Below are 19,604 nucleotides of genomic sequence, written 5' to 3'. Positions count from 1 at the left end.
ATAGTCTCCGACAATAAGAACACGCACTTCATCCTCCTACTTTCGAAATGTCAGCATTAAGTATCTTGTTCGACGCGAAGATACGCTCTAAAGTAGATACTCGATTGCATAAAGACTGCACGAAATTGCAAAAGTCGGAATCTACGAGTATGTCTGGCAATTTCATGACCGATTTGCCATCTCGTAACTGCGTGCATATTTGACAATTCCACATCACGCCGGTGTCTTTAGACGTTCCCTGCTCGATCGCATGTAACTTCCATTGGCAGTGATTTTACTTGATAACGTCGTCTCCAAGAAACTCGAGGCATCTGTAGCACGTTTGTTCCATGATGGTCCCTTAGACCAACTGTCCACGCGTCAACCAGTTACTGATTAGAGCGCTTCTTTCAGCCCTTCACTGACCGATGAAAACACAAGGACTAACGTAAATTTGAGATAGTCGCTTTAACTCATCCGATTTTTGTAAATTTTTTTCTTCATTTTAGCAAAAATGATCTAAGTTCATGAGAAAATTGCCACAAAATCTTGAAATTAACAAAATGCATAGTTAATCGCTAATTCAAATTGCGATGATGTTTGCGATCCCAAACTGTGTACACGGTAATATGGCGTGGTAATAACAATATTAGTTAGTTGCGAGCACTTCCATTTACAATTAATTGTCCTACAGTTTCGATTCGCTTGTAGCCCACCGCCATCAGAAAATTCCAAGGACCGCCCGTTTTAGCAAGTAGGCTTGTCAAAAGGGGAATGCATTCATCCAATCGAACGGACGTGGGGCTGCGGCGAGCACCACCGCCGGCCAATAACATCAGTCGAACAGCGGCTTTACATCGCATCGATAGCTTTCGAACTTTATAATAGCGTATTTTAACACGTGCAAAGTGATTACTGTTATGTTAGCGATTAAGTTGTGGCCAGGCAATCCGCTAGTCTCTAGTGACGCTGAAAACTACGATTGGAAACGGAGATTTCACGGAGGGATTATTGTTATTGTGACCAAGTGAATCAGTGCCATTGTGTTTAAGGTTGACCACATTAATTAGTTATAGAAGTGAACATGGTTGAGAAGGATGACCACACGCATACCGGCGACAGTGGTGGAACTTCAAGAATTTCTACTATGAAACGAAAAAAGATTGACAACCGTATTCGAGTCTTGATTGAAAATGGAGTAGCTTTGAAACACCGTGGGATGTTCGTGGTTGTAGGCCAAAAAGCGCGCGATCAGGTCGACACAAGAACATTTTCTTGATAACAAGCAGATTAAAATCGTTTCCCATAATTATTGTCAATGAGCCGATATTAACTTGCTAAAGGTAGAACTCGATCCACCTGTAATCGCAGTATATATGGTTTATATATTTTATATAATTTAAGTGTCATGCATCTAAGCAGTGGTTGGCCAATACACAACCAGTATGCAGATATAATACTGTTCAGAATATATAAATTGAATTTTAAAGGAATTAGTATGCTATTTATTACGGCAAGTACACAGTAAAATGTATTTCAGGGTTTTATGAAATAATATATTTTTTAGTTTCAATAACAGGATTAAATTACTTTGGCAATAGTGAAGGATTTACATATGAAAAAGTATAATCATTTGTACATAAAAGCTTTAGCGAATATGCTATCAGCCTACATAGTGGCCGTGAATAATTTTTAGTTCTATGTAACTTATTCTTTTCGATTATCAGTTAGTTGAAGTATATTGAGTAACACATTGTGTCAAGCGTATGCTTGCATGGCCAGTATATTTTAATTTATGCGATAAACAACTAGTTTTGTCGATGATCTTTGGAATTATACTGTAATTACAGGTTGTATTTCTTCACCATATGCTGAGCAAAAGCATAGTCAAAGCCCGGCCATCGGTGCTGTGGTGCTACAAGAAGAACCTTGGCTTCACCACACATCGACAAAAGCGGATGAAGGAAATCCAACGCAGGGTAGGAGTCTAGAATTAGTGAACCCTGCTTTATATATGGACGTTAGTTTCTGAAGTTTTTGTAGTATTGATTCTATTTAGTTACGATTAACAATTGGAAACGAAAACAAGTGCAGGATAAATACACAAACCCATATACCACCAGATTCTTTTGTTCTGTTGGCTTTTCATGGCGTCAAGTTAGAACTATTTCAGACAAGTTAGCTCTGATTTATATATAGAATAGTAAACCTGGAAATTGTTCCGCCAGCCCTGCAATAAAAAAACGCTACCTTTAATAGTGTTTAAAAGAAAATGTTTCCTGGCTTATGATCACGCTGCAGGTTCGTAGCGGCACCCTGGATGTAAACGAGCAGGACCCGTTCGAGCTGTTCGTCGCGTCTACACAGATACGGTATACGTACTACAATGAAACGCACAAGATTCTTGGACAAACCTTCGGTATGTGTTTGTTGAGTTTCATTATATAATCTTTATACTTTTTATTTAGAAAACTAACTTCGTTTGTTATTGCTTGTTTGCGTTTTTGCACCGTCGAGCGAAAGCAAAAATAAGCAGAGACGCTCTAATCATTGTTGCCTCGATTATTATATTGATGTCGTATTGTAGGCATGCTAGTCCTGCAAGACTTCGAGGCGATCACACCGAACATCCTCGCTCGAACAGTGGAGACTGTTGAGGGCGGTGGCCTCATTTGTATCCTGCTTCATAGCATCAATTCTCTCAAACAGCTTTACACGATGACCATGGACGTACACTCGAGATACCGCACTGAAGTCCATACTCGCGTAGTGAACAGGTTTAACGAGAGATTTCTCCTTTCCCTGGCCGATCATACCACATGTCTTGTAGGTGTTTTGGGAAGCGAGTCACTGATATTAAACCCCGTGATAATGATAATATGTCGACTGTAAGCAATAAGATGGCGCGACACCATGAAAATTGGTGTGCATAATAATATATTCTTGTGTGTCGGTAACTCTGATTAGTCCGAACTATATTTGAAATTTTGATATGTATTATGTTAATTAATAATATTACAATTAATAAATAATTTTAATAACTTAAATCATTCGTTATCGTAACTTTACTATTTACTTCTTCCTTTTTTCTATTTGGTCACGCGATGCTAAAGGTGGTTGATGACAAACTGAACATTTTACCATTATCTTCACGTGCTGCCGAAGTTTCTCCAGTGATTCCTGCGAACGATAACGAAGAAAATTCGGAGTTAACGGAACTAAAGGTAAGTAAATTTAGCTGAGGGTCGAATATAGTGGTGAGGAATAAAATAAATTGCAGGAAATTAAAAAGGGAAGCTTTTTATCGATATATGTTAATCAATTCTAAATACCACTAACTACTATGAAATTATAATATATATAGTTGATGACATTATCTATAGCAGTCACTTCAGTGTGCATACAACTTACGCTTTTAATCTTCTAGGAATAGTTGCTATTTAATGTCACAGGCCGGATCGGTGGTAACTATTAAGATTTAGTAAATTTCGTTAGAAAAAATCGTTCGTTGCGTGTGAATACCCCTTAGTATAAAACAGTAGAAGTAAGTTTGTTGATTAGCATATATGAGACTTACTATATTTTTCCATACTCTTTTCCTTTTATAGGCATCTCTTGCGAACTCACCTGTATCGTCAATCGCTGTACAGTGTGCAACTACGTCCCAAATTCAGGCTCTCATACTGATGCTTGACGTTCTAGCTCAAAAGAGTTCTCGAGCAACAGTGGCGTTAACTGCGGCCAGAGGCCGTGGAAAGTCTGCGGCCCTGGGTTTAGCTATAGCCGCTGGACTGGCCACAGGGTACGTATATGACTAGAGTCGGCATATCCATTTAACACTAGAGCGTAGTTTTTGTTATCATTGTAGTGCTTTTAACGTATATCCAGTAGCGTAACGATATAAGTTACACTTCATTTTTATGTATCCAACTTAACTTTTTAAAGTCGTTAGTTTACTAAAAGTTGGGAAAGAAGGCGTTGTATTCTACAGAGATATATTTCTTACTAAATCGTGCTGGACTGCTTCGTGCTCAAAATGTATTTCTAGTCTTGACAATATAAATTGAAAATATGATAGATAACTTCGCTATAAAGCAGCTTGCACATGCTTTATGAGTCTCGAAACATGTATCAATTTAGAACCCTTGTGTTTCATCCATTGCATAGGTACTGCAGTATATTTGTTACTGCACCGTCGCCTGAAAATTTGAAAACCCTATTCGAATTTATTATAAAAGGCCTCGATGCAATGAAATATGAACAGCATAGTGATTACGACGTTGTGCAGAGTACGAATCCAGAATTTAAGAAGAGTATCGTCCGAATTGTTATGCATGTCCATGAACAACCACGGCAAATAGTGCAATACATCCATCCACAGGATTACAAGTAAGTGTCTTCATCAAGATAGTAATTATAAGCTTATATGGTTTAAACGATGTATACGTGTATTAAAAGAAGCTTATGCCTGTGTGAAGTTAGGTCAAGATCGTTATGACCACTTTGTCGAACGCATCTATAGATATTATTCGTTGAAAAAGAGCTGCAGAGTTAGGCTTAAACAAGTCAATTTGCTGAACTCTACGCCAATTTTTTTGGCTTATATTGTTTAATCATCTAAATATTTGACTACGGAGAAACCTCTACAGCGATAAAAAAGCAGAACTCGGAGCGGCTCCAGAAAGACATTTATAGTGTTTAGCGGTCTGAATGATAAGACAAATAATATGCATTCAATTAATACTAAAAACTACTTTTTAGAAATTATTATTTCGTGCAAGTACCACATAATGCGTATGCATTTCTTTTTTCCAGATATGCAGCAAATGCAGAGCTTCTTATAATTGACGAAGCAGCAGCCATCCCTCTACCTTTAGTGAAAAACTTGATGGGTCCATTTATGGTGTTTCTTTCTTCTACGATTAATGGGTATGAGGGCACGGGTCGTTCGCTCAGTCTGAAGCTAATCGCACAATTGCGCAAGGACTCGGCTAGTGCCGGTGGCCAAGCAAACTCAGAAACTCTTGGTGGAGCACGATTCCTTAAGGAATTCCACCTGGAGGAAAGCATTCGATATAAACCAGGTAAACTTTACAGTCTCCTCCCATTTTCATTTTTTATGTCGACTAAGTATTCGGCTTAGTTTTTCTAATTAGACAGGAAACAGAATGCGTGTAGCGTAAATTCCTGATTCCCACTTTCGTTTGAAAACCTTTGCATCTGCTTGTTTGTCATATTACAGGGGATCAGTGTGAAGCCTGGCTTAATCAACTGCTGTGCTTGGATGCTACGACTGATCGGTATTTTGGTGCTTCTGTTGGTTCAGGCTGTCCTCCTCCGCAGGACTGCCAGTTGTTCTACGTAAATCGTGACACACTGTTCAGCTATCATAAGGCAGGAAGAAGTGTCTGTTTTTCCATCACAGAGTATATCATCGAAGGTAGTTAGTTATTGCATCCAAAGTGGTTAGTCACCACCAGAGATGATTGTATTTAGCTAGGTTCATTTTTTTCATCCAAAGGTATCTGAGGCGTTTCTGCAAGAATTAGTCGGACTGTATGTGGCGTCCCATTATAAGAATTCTCCCAACGATCTTCAGCTCTTGTCGGATGCCCCCGCACATCATCTATTTGTGCTTTTGGCCCCAGTTGGCAAGAACAGCAAAAGTGAACTACCACAGGTGGGTCGTAGACTATTGCCTATTGGTTTAATTGTTGGTGAAAAAGGACGCAGTTTTATTTGCTGCGACATTTTGTTTTACCTTTCTAATGCAGTAGCTTTTATAATAAAAAAAAACACGGTTGAGTCATGTACTTTGCTTTGATCTGTTAAGGCGTTTAAAATCGAAACCCTTTTTATTGTCAAAAATGTAGCTACACTAAGTGTGTTAGCCCGTAGTACGTATTATTTTTCGAAGTCAAGGGTTAGAGCGCTAAAGTCAATTACAAATAGCGGCATTCAAGGTCTGCGGGTACCGTTTTAACGTCGTAAATATCATTTTGAGCGCAGGTGCTGTGCGTAATCCAGCTTTGCTACGAAGGTGGTATTTCTGAATCATCAGCGACGTCCCACTTGTCGCGTGACCAGCAGCCTTCTGGTGATCTCATCCCCTGGACAGTAGCGCAACAGTTTCAAGATGCAAATTTTGCACGATTGTCCGGCGCACGCATCGTTCGAATTGCCACTCACCCCGATTACCAGTCGATGGGATATGGAAAACAAGCTATGCAACAGCTGATCCAATTTTTTCAGGGTAAACAACTGCTAAATGTAGTACTAGTTTTACATTCTATGTAGCACTTGTTTTTGTTAGTAGTTTTCAAAATTGCAATTCCTGTTACACCTGGGCTTATGATTTTTTGCCTGCTACTTCACATGATCAACTTTGGAATCATCGCATGGCCGGTGACTGGCCCTTTTGCCTTCAATAGGTGCGTTACTGTGAGTTGAACTCTACTCGCCGTAGTCGAAAATGACGTTTAATTTGTTTATGTCCGTTCATATATTCGGTATTTCAGGCTACCATCTTAGTCTCTCAGAAGAAAAGGGTGTAGGTTCCGTTGATCCCGAAGCGCAGATACTGGACGAACTGACCGAAGCTAGTACTGATCTCCTGCGCGAACGTATTGAACCTAGACGTTCACTTCCTCCGCTTTTGCTGAGGCTGGACGAGTTTAAACCCCGCCAGTTGGATTACGTTGGGGTGTCGTTTGGCCTTACCAACAGTTTGTTCAAGTTCTGGAAGTCACTTGGATTTTCTCCTGTCTACGTGCGACAAACGGCTAATGAACTTACAGGCGAGCATTCGTCGATCATGGTAAGTTGGCAATAATAACACACTTAGTTACATGTAACGGTAGCAAACGAATTACTTCGTTTGTATTCGGAATTCTAAGTAAGCATAATTCGCCAAGTGCTGGGTTGTTCACCCACTAATTGAGAACGTGAGCTGGGTTTTTGTTTTGCAAAACAGGTTTGTTTTACCTTATCGTCCGTAGTTGTTTTGATAATGGTAATACTTGTTCAGTGCGAAAGGAGTATCTTATTTATGAAAGAATGTTGGTAGCAGGGATTTGAAATCTCTGTAGAAAAATCACAATAAGGAAGTATCACGCACCAATTTGGCAATTTTGTTTGCAGGTGAAGGCGCTTGACGATAACTCTACCTGGCTATCTCTTCTATTCAAAGATTTTCGGAAGCGCTTTGCTGCCCTTCTCGGATTCCAGCTTAGTGCTCTCGATTCGAAATTAGCGTCATCAGTAATCGTGAATCCGATCTGCAGAGAAGTATGCATTCAAGGCATTAGTTATTGTTACATTACTGTGATCTTTTCTAAGGCAGAGATAGATATTCTGCTTGAAAACACGTATCAATGTTTGAATGACAGATAAGGATGTGGTAATATCCTGCTAAAAGATAGCTTTGGAAATTACTGCTTTATCTCCGGTCACGTTGCTGACTGAATACTGGATAATTTGCAGGCGTCTGGCAGTTTGTCCGTGGAAGATCTAAATAGGGAATTCTCATCATACGACATCAAGCGACTTGAGCAATACTGTAATAATTTAGCAGATCACCATCTTATCATGGACATGGTACCGGTTTTGGCAAGGCAAGATTTGAAAATTCATTTTTGACATACTTGTTTTAAAATAGGACAACCCTTATAGTCCCGCAAATCTAAATCTGAGTGCTAGCCACGATTTTGTTGTTTGAAATTTCAGAGGTAAATTACCGGTTTTTCTCTATAAAGTTAGCTTTTTGTTAACAGTATTCTCAATGTTCTATTTTAGACTTTATTGAAGTTCCTTATTGTTGCCTAGTAGGAACGGATCTTAGACGACGACTTCGTAATGAGCATCTATTTTTACCTGCTTATTTATGGAAGGTGGTTTTTCCTAGGCCAAATGGATACTAACGGGAACGAGACGTTTCACCTGTCTCTTGTACAGCAGTGCATTTTGCTGGCGGTAGGGCTACAGCATTGCACTGTCGAAGCAATTGCAGCCAACCTAGACATCGATAGGGTTCAATGCCTTGGTCTGTTTAACCGAACGATTCGCAAGTTCCTGACGCGCTTCCAGCGAATTCTTGAGACTCAGATTGTTAGCCAAGAGTTCGACACTAATTCACATAGTACAGTAAATAAGGTAAGTAAATATACTGCACTGAGATCATTCCAGGTGCATGTCTTCTTTTTTGTTCCATTTTAGAGAGTTTTTCTCATATCGTTAAGTTTGTACTTGAAATTTAGAAAATTGTTTGTTTTGTTATTTTATTGTTCACCAGTTTTAGGCTTACTACTATATAGTACAGCTTTTTCATTATTTCTTAATAAAATATTTATGTTACGTAAGGCATTGCTGGTTTCAAGAATTTACTATGTATTCTTTTTTGATGGCCTTAATATATCGGAAGGGTGATGAGCTTCGACCGCTAAGGAAGAGTTTAAAACGCGAACTTGAAGAGGGAGCTGAGGCAATTCGACGAAAGCAAAAGGAAGACATCATTAAGGTAAAAAACCTCATTCTTGTTATATTTTAAGTTAAAAATGAATTAGATGTTATGTATTGTGTATGGCTTGAACTTATTATTTTTTATTCTATTTATTCATCATTAAAGCAACATCCTGAATAAATGTAATATGAAATCTGTGTGGAACTAGCATTTGAGGAATAATTGAATGGCATAGTATTTGACTTAAAATAAGGATGGCCTATCAATTGAATGATAAGAACATTTTGGCAGGGTAGAGGTTTATTTTATCTCAAAGTATTAAGTCCCATTAAATATAAGGAACGCACGTTTTTTTTTTTATCCACATCGAACGTCGGTCATCTATGTGACTACGTATCGTTCTGCAATAAATCTTCCAAAATATAACGTGTTAGCAAAGGATTAGAACACAAAATTTAAAAAAATTTAAAGATAAAGGTTCAGGCGAATGCACGAGTCAAGGCTTTCAACACAATTTTTGTATACTAGCTCGCTCGAGTTAACTTCTGAATATATTTCGTAGGAGCTTAATCTGACCCAATATGCCATCAAAGGAACGGATGATGAGTGGAAAGCGGCACTGGGAGAGCACGGAAAAAGCCTCATCTCCATCAAAAGGTTAGCAATACAACGATTGCACTGTAGGCATTATGTAATTTTATTGTCAAATTGCGGCTTTCCGTAAAATAGAGGTACCTCTGTAACTCGTTTTTTTTGCCATATTGTTTCAGTTTAAACAAGCGGCCGGATGACGATCAGGACGAAGACATGTGTAATGATATTCCTGGCCTGAAACAAAAGAAAAAAATGATGAAATTCAATAAGAAAAAGTCTTTGCGATGAGCGGAGATCAATATATAGTACGTAAATAATAAATATATATTGAACCGTAGAACCTCGCTTTGATTAACTTTTTTGTTTTCTTGAGAGTGAAATATTACTTAGGGTGTGTGTTGTGCTGGGTTAAAAAATTTGTTATCTCATGTTATTCCAAATAATTTACTTCTAGTAAATGACGTTAGAAGCCTATTGTCTGTCTGTGCAAACGAGGTTATTCTAGCTGGTTTTAATAAGCTGGAAATGTTTTAGTAATTATGTGAATCAGTGCAACCCAAGAACCTCAAAGTGAACTAGTTTAGACCGTAACTATTCAAGCTTCCCGACCCGCGACTAGATCACAATTTATTTTTTCATTAGCACTCTAGACCCAACCGTTAGCTAACGTTTAATGATCTTAACTACTGTTATAGAAGTGTCTTAATGTTTCGCGTTTTACGCTCGAAACTATGTCAGTATTTCACCATCATCATCAGACAGCCCAAGTCTTTCCAAAAAACGATGAAAATCTCCCGCTGATGTTTAGTCGAAACTCAGTTTATTAACATAGAAGTAATTAGTGAAACCTAGTAGGTGGAAATAGTTCAAGAGTTTATTAATAATTTAGTGCATAATAAACAGCTAAATTTAATTTTTTTCTCGTGCAGCGGTAACCTAGGCTTACCTAAATAAGTATATTATAAGGACCTTTAATTGTTTTGTTGATCTGGTTTCATGGTCTCCTATATGTACGTACTAAATAATACTATGAACTTGTTACATTTCTGTATTCTAGACCTCATTACCAAATGACATTCAGCATACGAATTACTGCCCGTGACCTATCACCTCATATTTCTGTTCACTCATCATGCTCACAGTTATTAGCTATTGGAGTCGAAGGGATAAAACTTGATCATAAACAACTACATAAGGTGTTAATACGCCTACACAATCGAACCGACTCGGTTTTGGTTGCAAACTGAGAAGACTGAGGTAGAAAGCCAATTGACTGTCTGATACAATTGTACATCGTCGAGAACTCAAATAACAGCATTGACCACTATATGGAATTAATCGGATGCCTAAGTGTCATATGTTAATGCTTGTTTATGAGTGCTTCGCATAGTGGGCAAGCCAATGAGTTGGTCCCGTAAAGCAAGCAGAAACGCCTCGTTTAGATCTTGCCTTGGTGAATTCATTTCCAGGACGGCGACTTCAGCTCGTTACATGTTTTAAATCGATGTGGGCGAAAGCAGGCAGACACAAGGAGGAAGGGGGTCATTGAGACGGAGACGTAGGAAAGCCTCCGTGAGTGTGTTTCGTCTCAAGCCAACGGAACCATTTCGAATCACCGAGGCTGCCGGCACTTAGCAGGCGGAGAGGACCCTGAGTTAGTAACCAAACGCGAATGAAGTAGCCAAACATGAAACAGGTTGTGTCCAGTCGGCAGACAGTACACAGTTCTGACCCTCTACTGCTGCTTCTCCTACATGGACATGGTCCATTAATCGGCACCTGTGCTGTTTAGCTACCTTCGAGTGTCAATGAACCCTTCCAGTTTTCTCTCTTATCGTTGTTCACAGCAGATGTGGTATTAAATTAAGAAAAAAACTGATCATAAAGCAGGAGCAGATCACAGGGAATTTGTTGCAAGCGGACCTTGTGTGAAGGCATACGAGGCTTTGATTGTGCTTTATATGATGATGATCTGACAACGATAGAAGTTATTTTATATTAATTACTGTATTTAGCTAATAATGATAGTCTTGGCGTAAAATTTCAACTCGATTTTAGGCTTAATGTGTCCACATCAGCCTCCGTGTAGATTCTCTAAGATTGTTAATTTTTAGCGGAGGAAGATTCAGCATGTGGCCTGCCAGAGTGATAGAGACGGCAGCTTTACCATGTTGTCATCACTGAGGACAAAGCTTCTGATGTCTATTTTTTCTTTTTTTTACAATCTTATTCTGTCTTAGTAGTTCAAAATAGATCCACCTAAAAATCTGCAGTTCTATCTGACGAAAGCATTTTTTTTGCACCAACTGATTGCTTTTCCAGATAAGAACTTAGTGGTTTAAATGGTGTCATCTTCAATGTATTCTTTCCATAACTTTATTATTGCATTTAAATTAATAAATAATCGCCATATTAACAATCAGCTCAAAGATGCTATAAACATGATCAAGGATTATTCTGCGAATATATCGCATATGAATCGTTAAGTTCCTATGTTTATATGGATATAACAGTGTTGGTTTTCTAATCCTACCACGAGATTTAGCCCCGTGCGAGTACTGATTTTCCAATACGTTTTATCTACCCTAGATACATCAGCGGTAAAAATCAGATGGATAGCTATGAATATACTCGAGAGGGAGTCTGCTACGTAACGTCCTTTACACTGTGCCAAGTATCAACGCCCGAAGAAGACAGTTTGGCCCCATACATCTACTTGCCTTACGTGGATAAGTTACTGCGAGCCCGACTACCTTTTTATGTAGCAATCTATCCATCTGTTCACATATCTCGCTTGGACTGCGCCACGTTTTGGGGCAGGTCCGTAGTCTGCGTGTAGCGACACTACAAAAGCGAACTGGGAAGTCCGAGACGGTTGAAGGGACAGAAAAGGTCTTGGGTAAGAGCTACGCCTGCTGCTTGTCGTACTACCATGTCTTTTTTTTGCTCTGCCATACAATTCCGGTCACGTTTTTCTTATCCGACGAAGTCATTGTGAGAGGACAAGCGCAGACAACACACCACCGGTGTCGCCGCCGTCGCTGCTACTGCGAGACTCTGTTGGGTCTGATCAAAACGTCTTGGATTCAGAAGCAATCAAAGCCGCCTTGCGACTAGACCCGGGCAACTTTACCCGGCTACCCGGCCTTGCGGCCTTCCTGCGGGCAACCTCTTGTGCGCCTGTACTAAACATAAGCTAGCATTGCTGTGTAACCATACTACAACTGCGACCTTGTTAGACCGCCACGCTGTGCTGACTTCCTACCACATAACAAGCACAAGAAAGCACCGGTTGCTGGACAAACCAACCAACTGCCGTCTATTATTTTGTAGCATAGTATGAAATCGGCTTGAGTGAGTGAGCTACGAACCAATAGGTCTATCCGCACGAGCAGACGTATGCGACTCAGTGGCGGCAAGTGTTGGCTGTTTGGAAACATCATGTTTGCTTCAACAGCGGTGACTCTGCACAAATCGTTTGACGGGCTGTCTCACTGTCCCACAGCAGCTATGTGAAGGTTGCAATGAGCGGTGACCGGCGTTATCGTTGTTGTCGTCATGTCCGATGATATATTGTCGGTGACTAGGAAAAAAGTCGCGTTGACCTCCTGAATGAAGGTAGTTAGAAAGCTTTTGTAGAATCGCCGAAAGACGGATGTTTACTAAACGGATAAAAGAACGGATACTGTTTACAATGAGTGACATGGCGTTGTCCACTCCAATCCGTCGTTTCTTGTGGGACAAAGGACCGTTAGGGTGATAGGGAGAACGAGGGAGTGAGTACCGTAACATGACTAAGGGAGGATCAATACGTGGACGACGGAAACGACTATAATGACGATGATGACAACAATAATCACAATTAAGAACAGCAGCAAATGCAACAGCGAAAGATTCCGACGGATACCATGAAGACGGCGATACAACCGCAGCAACGGTACAGTATCTCTGGCATAGGCACACATTGTAGCCTTGTACTTGTAAGCGTTTTGTATCAAGGGTATTGGCAGGGGGAGGTGGATAAGCTTTGTACTAGCTGCAATCAAAGACCAGTAATGACTGTCCCAGACGATAACAATGGGATAACAGGACGGAATGGCGGCTTCTCAGATGTCATAACATTTCCTCACGTGATGAATATCGGATTGCGTGGCTTAGTCTTGGCAGCTCAGAAGAGGGAAGCCCCGAACAGGAAGTTGTCAGACACCGATCATATGACTTTCAATCGCAGCTCTTCTGTATATCAGTGATTCTGTAGACGTTGTAGTTAAAATGACAAGCTCAGAAACGACAGGTATCACTTGCAGGATTTCAATGGTGGAACCCTGAAGAGTTACAATGACGATGCTATCTGGGCGGTAAATGGCAACACAATAGAATTCAATTTGACACATGAGTCGACTGATACTGGGATACAAACCAAAAGGCAATATGTAATGTTAGGTGGAACGTGTCACTTTTGTGTGTCACACTTGAAATCTCTGATCAATATGGTTCGATTCCAGTTAGCTTGAAAAAACTTGCACAGTCATTCAGTGAATTAAAATTATGTCATTAGACACCAACGCTGTTCCCTTAAATGTGGGTAATTAAGCAGAATATAATACACCAACCAGATGGTTTCTGCTTAATTAATCTAACCAATGAAAACTGAGTGCTAGCTGTATTATCCTTACACTCTATGAAGAAAAAGCCCCGGATGCCCCTAGGAGCTTGCTATTTACCACTGGGACTGTACATAGCCATAGTTGTAAATCTGCACACATCTATCCCATGCTAACATAATCAGTTTGAATCTTCCCAATGCACCCGCACAGAATGTTTGTTCCTGTTCATGGATCAAGAATTGAAAGATTTCTTATAATCCGATGGCTTAACTCTTAGGCAGGTGAACACAGATACGTAATCTTAAATTACGAGGTGAAAAGGGTGTCCCTAGGGTTAAGTGTTCACAAGCACACCTCTATCGGTTAACTTAAAGTAAGGCATGCCTTATTTTTCAAGCCGATTCTGATCGGTTGCTGCTGCTGTTTTTTTTTGAAACAAAGGACTGTTTTGTAGCTTTGAATGGTCCACTCTTTGCTGGTACTACTTCTTTTGAAAAAAATGGGAGAATATTCGGTACCGGTTGCATTGTAACCAGAAAATCGGAGCGACATTAGGTAGATAAACAGCCTTCTATAGACATAGTAAAACAATATAGCGCATTTCACAAACGCAAAAAGAGAGCAATGCGTTACACTATACGACTAAATAAGTTATAATCCCGAAATACTAAGTTGAGGTAAAGTAGTAGAAATTTGACATTCTATTCTGAATTAAATTATAGACAGTCGTAAGATCTAAATTTACATACTCTAGATCTTCCACTCACTCGGCACTGCCTCTGAAAGTTGAACCCGGAACATCCCCCGACTTGAACCCTCCACAATTTTGCAATTTCTAGCAGTTGCACGCTTTCAATTTTTTTTCCATGTATGAGGGCGTGACAAGTAACGTTATGAGCAGGAACTGAAGAACAAAGTATTTTTAGAACAGATCAGAGTATTTCTACACTCTTATCTTTGCTCTGATAGTGAGCGCTCTAAGTACGCTAGTGTCTGCATAGTAAATTTCCCAATAGAGAGAAAATTAGTGAGAAAAAGGACAGGAATTATTGACAACATTTATTGTCTACTTTGTTTTTTTTTAAATGACGCTATGATACGAGTTAGTCGAAACGGGAGTTCTCGGCGCTCGCCGCGCGCATGGAAGACACCAAAGGAAAAAAGATGTGGCGAGGAAGCTGTAGGAAGATACAACATGGTAGTTTCTCTATTTTACGCAGTAACCACAACGTAACCACAATGAAACTTTCAGCTAAGTAGCTTCTTTTGCAAAAAGAACTCTAACTAGCTGAAAATCTTGAGGCACATTAAATGTTTCGGACTTTACGTTTAGTACTCAAGCCATTAGGCGTTCTTCAGAATTTAGTTGCCGATTCGAGCTTGTGAGGAAATGCCCTGGTGTTAATTTTTTAGTTTGGATAGGTAACATTTCAAACATCCAAACATGGTTGCAACATTTTCTTCACATAGAAATCTGTTTCAGTTTCGTGTCTCTGTTGCTCCAGTATCATTTTATGACTCGCTTAAGGCCAACTATTCAAGACACATCCTTTGCTGAAACTATGTCGCTTTAGGAAACAAACTGTTCTTCCAGCTCAGCTCTATCATCTGCTGGATAAGACCTACCATTCCAGAAAAGTTCTCAGATTGCCACGTTTTACTCTTTAACAGTTTCCTCGTCATCTTCCATCGGATATCTCTTGAGACTAGTTAATAAAAGTCAGCTTCGTGCTAGCTCTTTTCGCGGACAGTTATAATGGTAGTACTCGCTGAACTGAAGCATGATCCAGCCTATTTTCGTTATCCTCGCAACAACATGTGTTCGAATAATCTTCATCCACTTCTGTTAGGACAGCATACTTTGAAATAATAGATAGATCGAAATCCACGTTGCTGAATTATGTCCACAGAGTCCTCCCTCTACGCATTATATGTAAATACCGCTTTCTTCCTTTCCTTACTGCGGATAATGAAATGTTTAAAAATTAATGTAGATCAGTTTGTATATATATATATATATATATATATATATATATATATGCCGTATATTAACATATTAATTTTCACGTGTTCTTTCTGGAAAGGTCAAAAGACGTTTCTACGGTATAAAGTCTTTTCAACGTCAATTCAAATCCCTCGCTCTAACTAGCGCTCTTTCTGCTTCATGATATCCACGGATTCAATTGTCATGGCTCTAATCTTTTTCTATCCCGTTAGTACGTCGATTTTTGCTGACGTTTTTTGATTCCCTTGTCCACATTGACATCGATGGGGTTAGGGGGGTGCCGTTCAATCGACAGTACTGCTAGTCCGATTTCGGCCGTACTATTATTCCACCCATGAGTTTCTTAAATTAAGTGAGCTGGAGAACCAATCAAGCCCGCCTGCGTGCTTGACAATGGTGAGTAGGGAGCTTCCAAAAGATGTATCAAGATTTAGCTTATCTATCGCTGCTAAGGTACTGGTGTGGCTCGTTTACCGAACATTACGCTGTATCATTCGTAAAACCGGCGGGAGAACGTTTTCTTCAAAGGAGTTACTCAATAAGGGCATGCCGCAAGGCTCGAACGTGCGTGTATATTCGACCGCCGTGGTAAGAGACAGGACCGATTGAGTGAGTATGTGGGTATAAAGATTTATCCAAGGTCATTCTGGACAGATCTTGTTAGCCATTCTTCTTTGCTTTACCTCACTCTGCAAATCATATTCGAAATTATGTAATTTGCTGCTTTGCGCATGCGAGGCTGACACTGCATCGAGTTATTATCAGTTAACATGGAATCCCTACTCTGCCGTTAGACGTATGTATCCTTTCAGAATGATCTTTCTTACTTGGAGAGTCTTTTATGCACAGTTTATTATGCGATCATATAACTTAAGCTACTTTGCGCCATAATCTCCAGCCACGTTGCAAATAAAAATTGAATCGATTGAATTCTGAAATTTATTTAATGAAACATTCCTGCTTTCAAGACGATAAATAACGACCTATTAAAAAGTCTGCCCTTTTCCTGAGCAGGGCACAGAAAATTTTGACGAAGAAATTTCATAAAGGCGCCGTCAGGGCCTACTCCTCGAAGGTCACGGAGATTGGTATGCTAGCTCTAATCAGCGACATTCGCTGTTCACAAAATCTAATACAATAGCGGTAGTACAAGTGAATTACCTCGCCTCCAGCAGAGATTGGTTTATGAAAATTCGCACGGTGTCTTTCACATCGTCCTATGCCATGGGTATTTTTGCTGAGTTGTAATTTGAAATATTATATTGTACACTAACTTTAACTAAATATATCTATTAGTGTTGAACGTTTCCTGAATTTGTATCCATCAGGAACACAAACTGTTTCTCAGTTGTCAAGCGTAAAGGTGCAGCCAATCATCTTTTATATGACAAGTTTAAGTTTCAAAGAGTATCACCGACTGGCTGATTTCGCGAACAATCGTCTATGGCCGGACTTTTCGAATAATTCATGCTCTCTTTGGGACTTTTGGTTCCCTTAACACAAAAGTACGAATATGAGTTCAAATAATAACCATTCGAGTTTGTCTGATAAAATAGTAGACGACGGTTCGGTTATTCTTAGTCGACGGTAGATATAAAAAGATTTCTCAGAGGCAAACCGTGCCGCATCTGCTGGGGAGGATTATTTTCATGCCACTTGCTACCAGTAGCCATTGATAGCAGCATCATCACCAAGGATAGTGGAGCCCCTCTGTCTAAAGTACAATGTACCATAGAACATTGTATAACTATATCACTAATATATAAACCATTTCTTTTAGCATTTAATTAATAATATGAACTATTTCATAGATCTACACATGTCGTATAAATGGTATATGTCATGTAGTATTTTTCAAATTTAGAAGGTCAAACATGTAACATTCTAAAACAAAAATATCAATTAGACCGTTTCTTATTTTCGGCTGTAATACGATTCAGAAGTAGCGTCACTTTTGGAGGTCGATTCCGATACGAAATAAAATAGGTAATATTCATTTTGTTTCAGATGGCATATTCCGAAGTATAGGTAATAAACTTAATAATTTACTTCTTGACTTTTGAAGATGATCTTTTCTAAAAAAGAATAAAGAATAGGCAATTTTTTAACAACAAAGATGAAGCTAAAAGTTGCCAACTAAGCTATCAGAGAAATTATCGGTTAGCATCTTAATCATTAATATAATTCGTATAAGATAAACAAAAGGCTACTTCGTGAAATCTACTAAACCCATACTAGTTCCTTAAACGGATTAGAAGATGGATAGAGAGATTTGTGATACTTGATAGTACAGGTTAACAAAGTGCTATGTAATTACGATATCTTCATACCTGAACGACTATAATACACTACACAAGAAGATACAAAGATATAGCAGTCTGGGTGAAAAAAATATATTCTGCTTTATGCAGACCTTTAACGGTTCTGTAAAAGTTCGTGTTTCGATACCGTAACTGAAAAAGATTTCTGAATTGCCTCAGCAGGAGCACAGCTGTTTTCATGTTCATCCTTTCCGGGAAAGGCTGCTGTTAATTTCGCTTTTATTTCCAACGTCTTCGTGCTTCTGTCTGTTAGATAATGACCCGCCTTTATGGCTTTATACCTGAACTAAACGAATAAATGTTTAGCCTGACAGTGTCCTACCTCGTCTTCTGTCTTAAATAGCAAAGAGACAACTCGAAAAGATCTTACTTGAAGAAATGACTGTTACTCAATGTTACTACCCGAGAAAAAGACTTGTTACAGATTAAAATTGTGTTTGCAGGTCAGGAGGTCCTGTTAGCACTTGTGGCCAAATTTGGCTCTGTCAAGCCATCTCGTAGCTCCATCGACTTTGATCGCATGACGTGGACCTTGCTCAGACTCACCTGGGCAGCGGGCTGCCAGAACAGCAGTGCTCCAACCTTGAAGCATATAAGAGCGACGACGCCGTCTATGCGATAGAATGCAAAATAGAGGGAGAAGAGGGTTAACGTCTAACCGCCTAACAGTACTGGAAGTTACGGATAGATCAGTCGAAAGTGGATGAGCAGTGGAGACTGCTTCAATCAGTTTTCTAGTTACTCTTCAGATAACCGTTGTCAGCTAACTTCAAGAGTAGGACCAGCCTGGCGTCGTTTCTTTATTCTAGATTTTTCTGTCTTGACAGAAACAGCTTCAGCTACTAGCCTTTTGTCTGTTATATCCGTCTGAAAAGTTCTGTTTGGATATCTAGCTCGTAATCTAATAAGGACAGTATTTGTTAGTTGATCTTGTTTTGCCGATTCTACAACTAACGCTGGTGAAAACAAAAGAAAAACAAATCTCTCTTAGATTCCCATAGGCGCCGCTACACAACGCATGAAATCTTTATGTTTATATGAAATGTTGGTATTATTATGTATTAATTTTTCTTCCTTTCTCATGTAAACACCAGCCATTTTGATCTTTTTTTTGCTGAAGGGTTCATTTTCGGGAATATGGTGTAAGCTAGGAATATACATATATGTTATTAAAACGACTAACTTTTGATATTTTGCAACAGGCTACCGCATTGTCTCCATAGGGGAGCAAGCATATGTGAAGGCCAGCGATTCATTATAAAGACTCAATTATATACACAGATTAAAATTCACACAAAATATGATTATTAAAGATTGTGATTATTTAAATTGTATTTGAAAGAGACAGTGTTTATTTAATGCGGCCCACGCGTAGGTTTCTGGCACGAGGCGAAATAATAAACATCTGTCTATATATACAAAGTAATGTTGTGTTTATTGTTATTAGTGTTATTATTACTATCAACCGAGTGGCTGTCACCTTACAAGCAGCTTCACATAGATATACACCATATGGACACTAGAGCCATGAACATTAAAGCTTATCGAGTTAGTCAGTCCTTTCTTGCAAATGTTCCGTGCTACGCACACACATATATACAGGACGGTACATAACACTACACTGTTATTTTTCACCCTTC

The 19,604-nt window shown here is 39.3% G+C and overlaps 1 protein-coding gene across 5 annotated transcripts; it reads left to right on the top strand.

Moving 5' to 3' along the window:
- Window positions 1-786: 786 nt before the first annotated feature.
- l(1)G0020 (RNA cytidine acetyltransferase l(1)G0020) lies at window positions 787-19,386 on the top strand. 5 transcript variants are annotated; one of them, XR_015326066.1, is made up of 20 exons: window positions 787-1,234; window positions 1,830-1,958; window positions 2,281-2,398; window positions 2,567-2,805; window positions 3,093-3,203; window positions 3,588-3,781; window positions 4,147-4,368; window positions 4,795-5,063; window positions 5,222-5,373; window positions 5,501-5,659; window positions 5,989-6,232; window positions 6,498-6,796; window positions 7,120-7,266; window positions 7,462-7,592; window positions 7,869-8,130; window positions 8,399-8,494; window positions 9,000-9,094; window positions 9,208-9,336; window positions 10,501-10,685; window positions 18,408-19,386. XR_015326066.1 is itself a non-coding variant. In XM_086986568.1 (19 exons), exons 1-18 carry the CDS (start codon window positions 1,064-1,066, stop codon window positions 9,317-9,319), a joined length of 3,150 nt encoding a protein of 1,049 aa, XP_086842694.1. In that variant the 5' UTR covers window positions 787-1,063; the 3' UTR covers window positions 9,320-9,336; window positions 18,408-19,386. The 5 variants fall into 5 exon arrangements, 4 of the variants coding, with proteins under 4 accessions (XP_086842694.1, XP_022660202.1, XP_022660203.1 ...); XM_086986568.1 differs by lacking the exon at window positions 10,501-10,685; XM_022804467.2 differs by lacking the exon at window positions 18,408-19,386 and having other exon boundaries at window positions 10,501-11,453.
- The last annotated feature ends 218 nt before the right edge of the window (window positions 19,387-19,604 follow it).

Source organism: Varroa destructor, unplaced genomic scaffold (assembly GCF_002443255.2).
Source record: "Varroa destructor unplaced genomic scaffold, Vdes_3.0 BEIS01000004.1, whole genome shotgun sequence".
Taxonomy (NCBI): domain Eukaryota; kingdom Metazoa; phylum Arthropoda; class Arachnida; order Mesostigmata; family Varroidae; genus Varroa; species Varroa destructor.
This window is presented reverse-complemented; position numbering and strand designations above follow the sequence as displayed.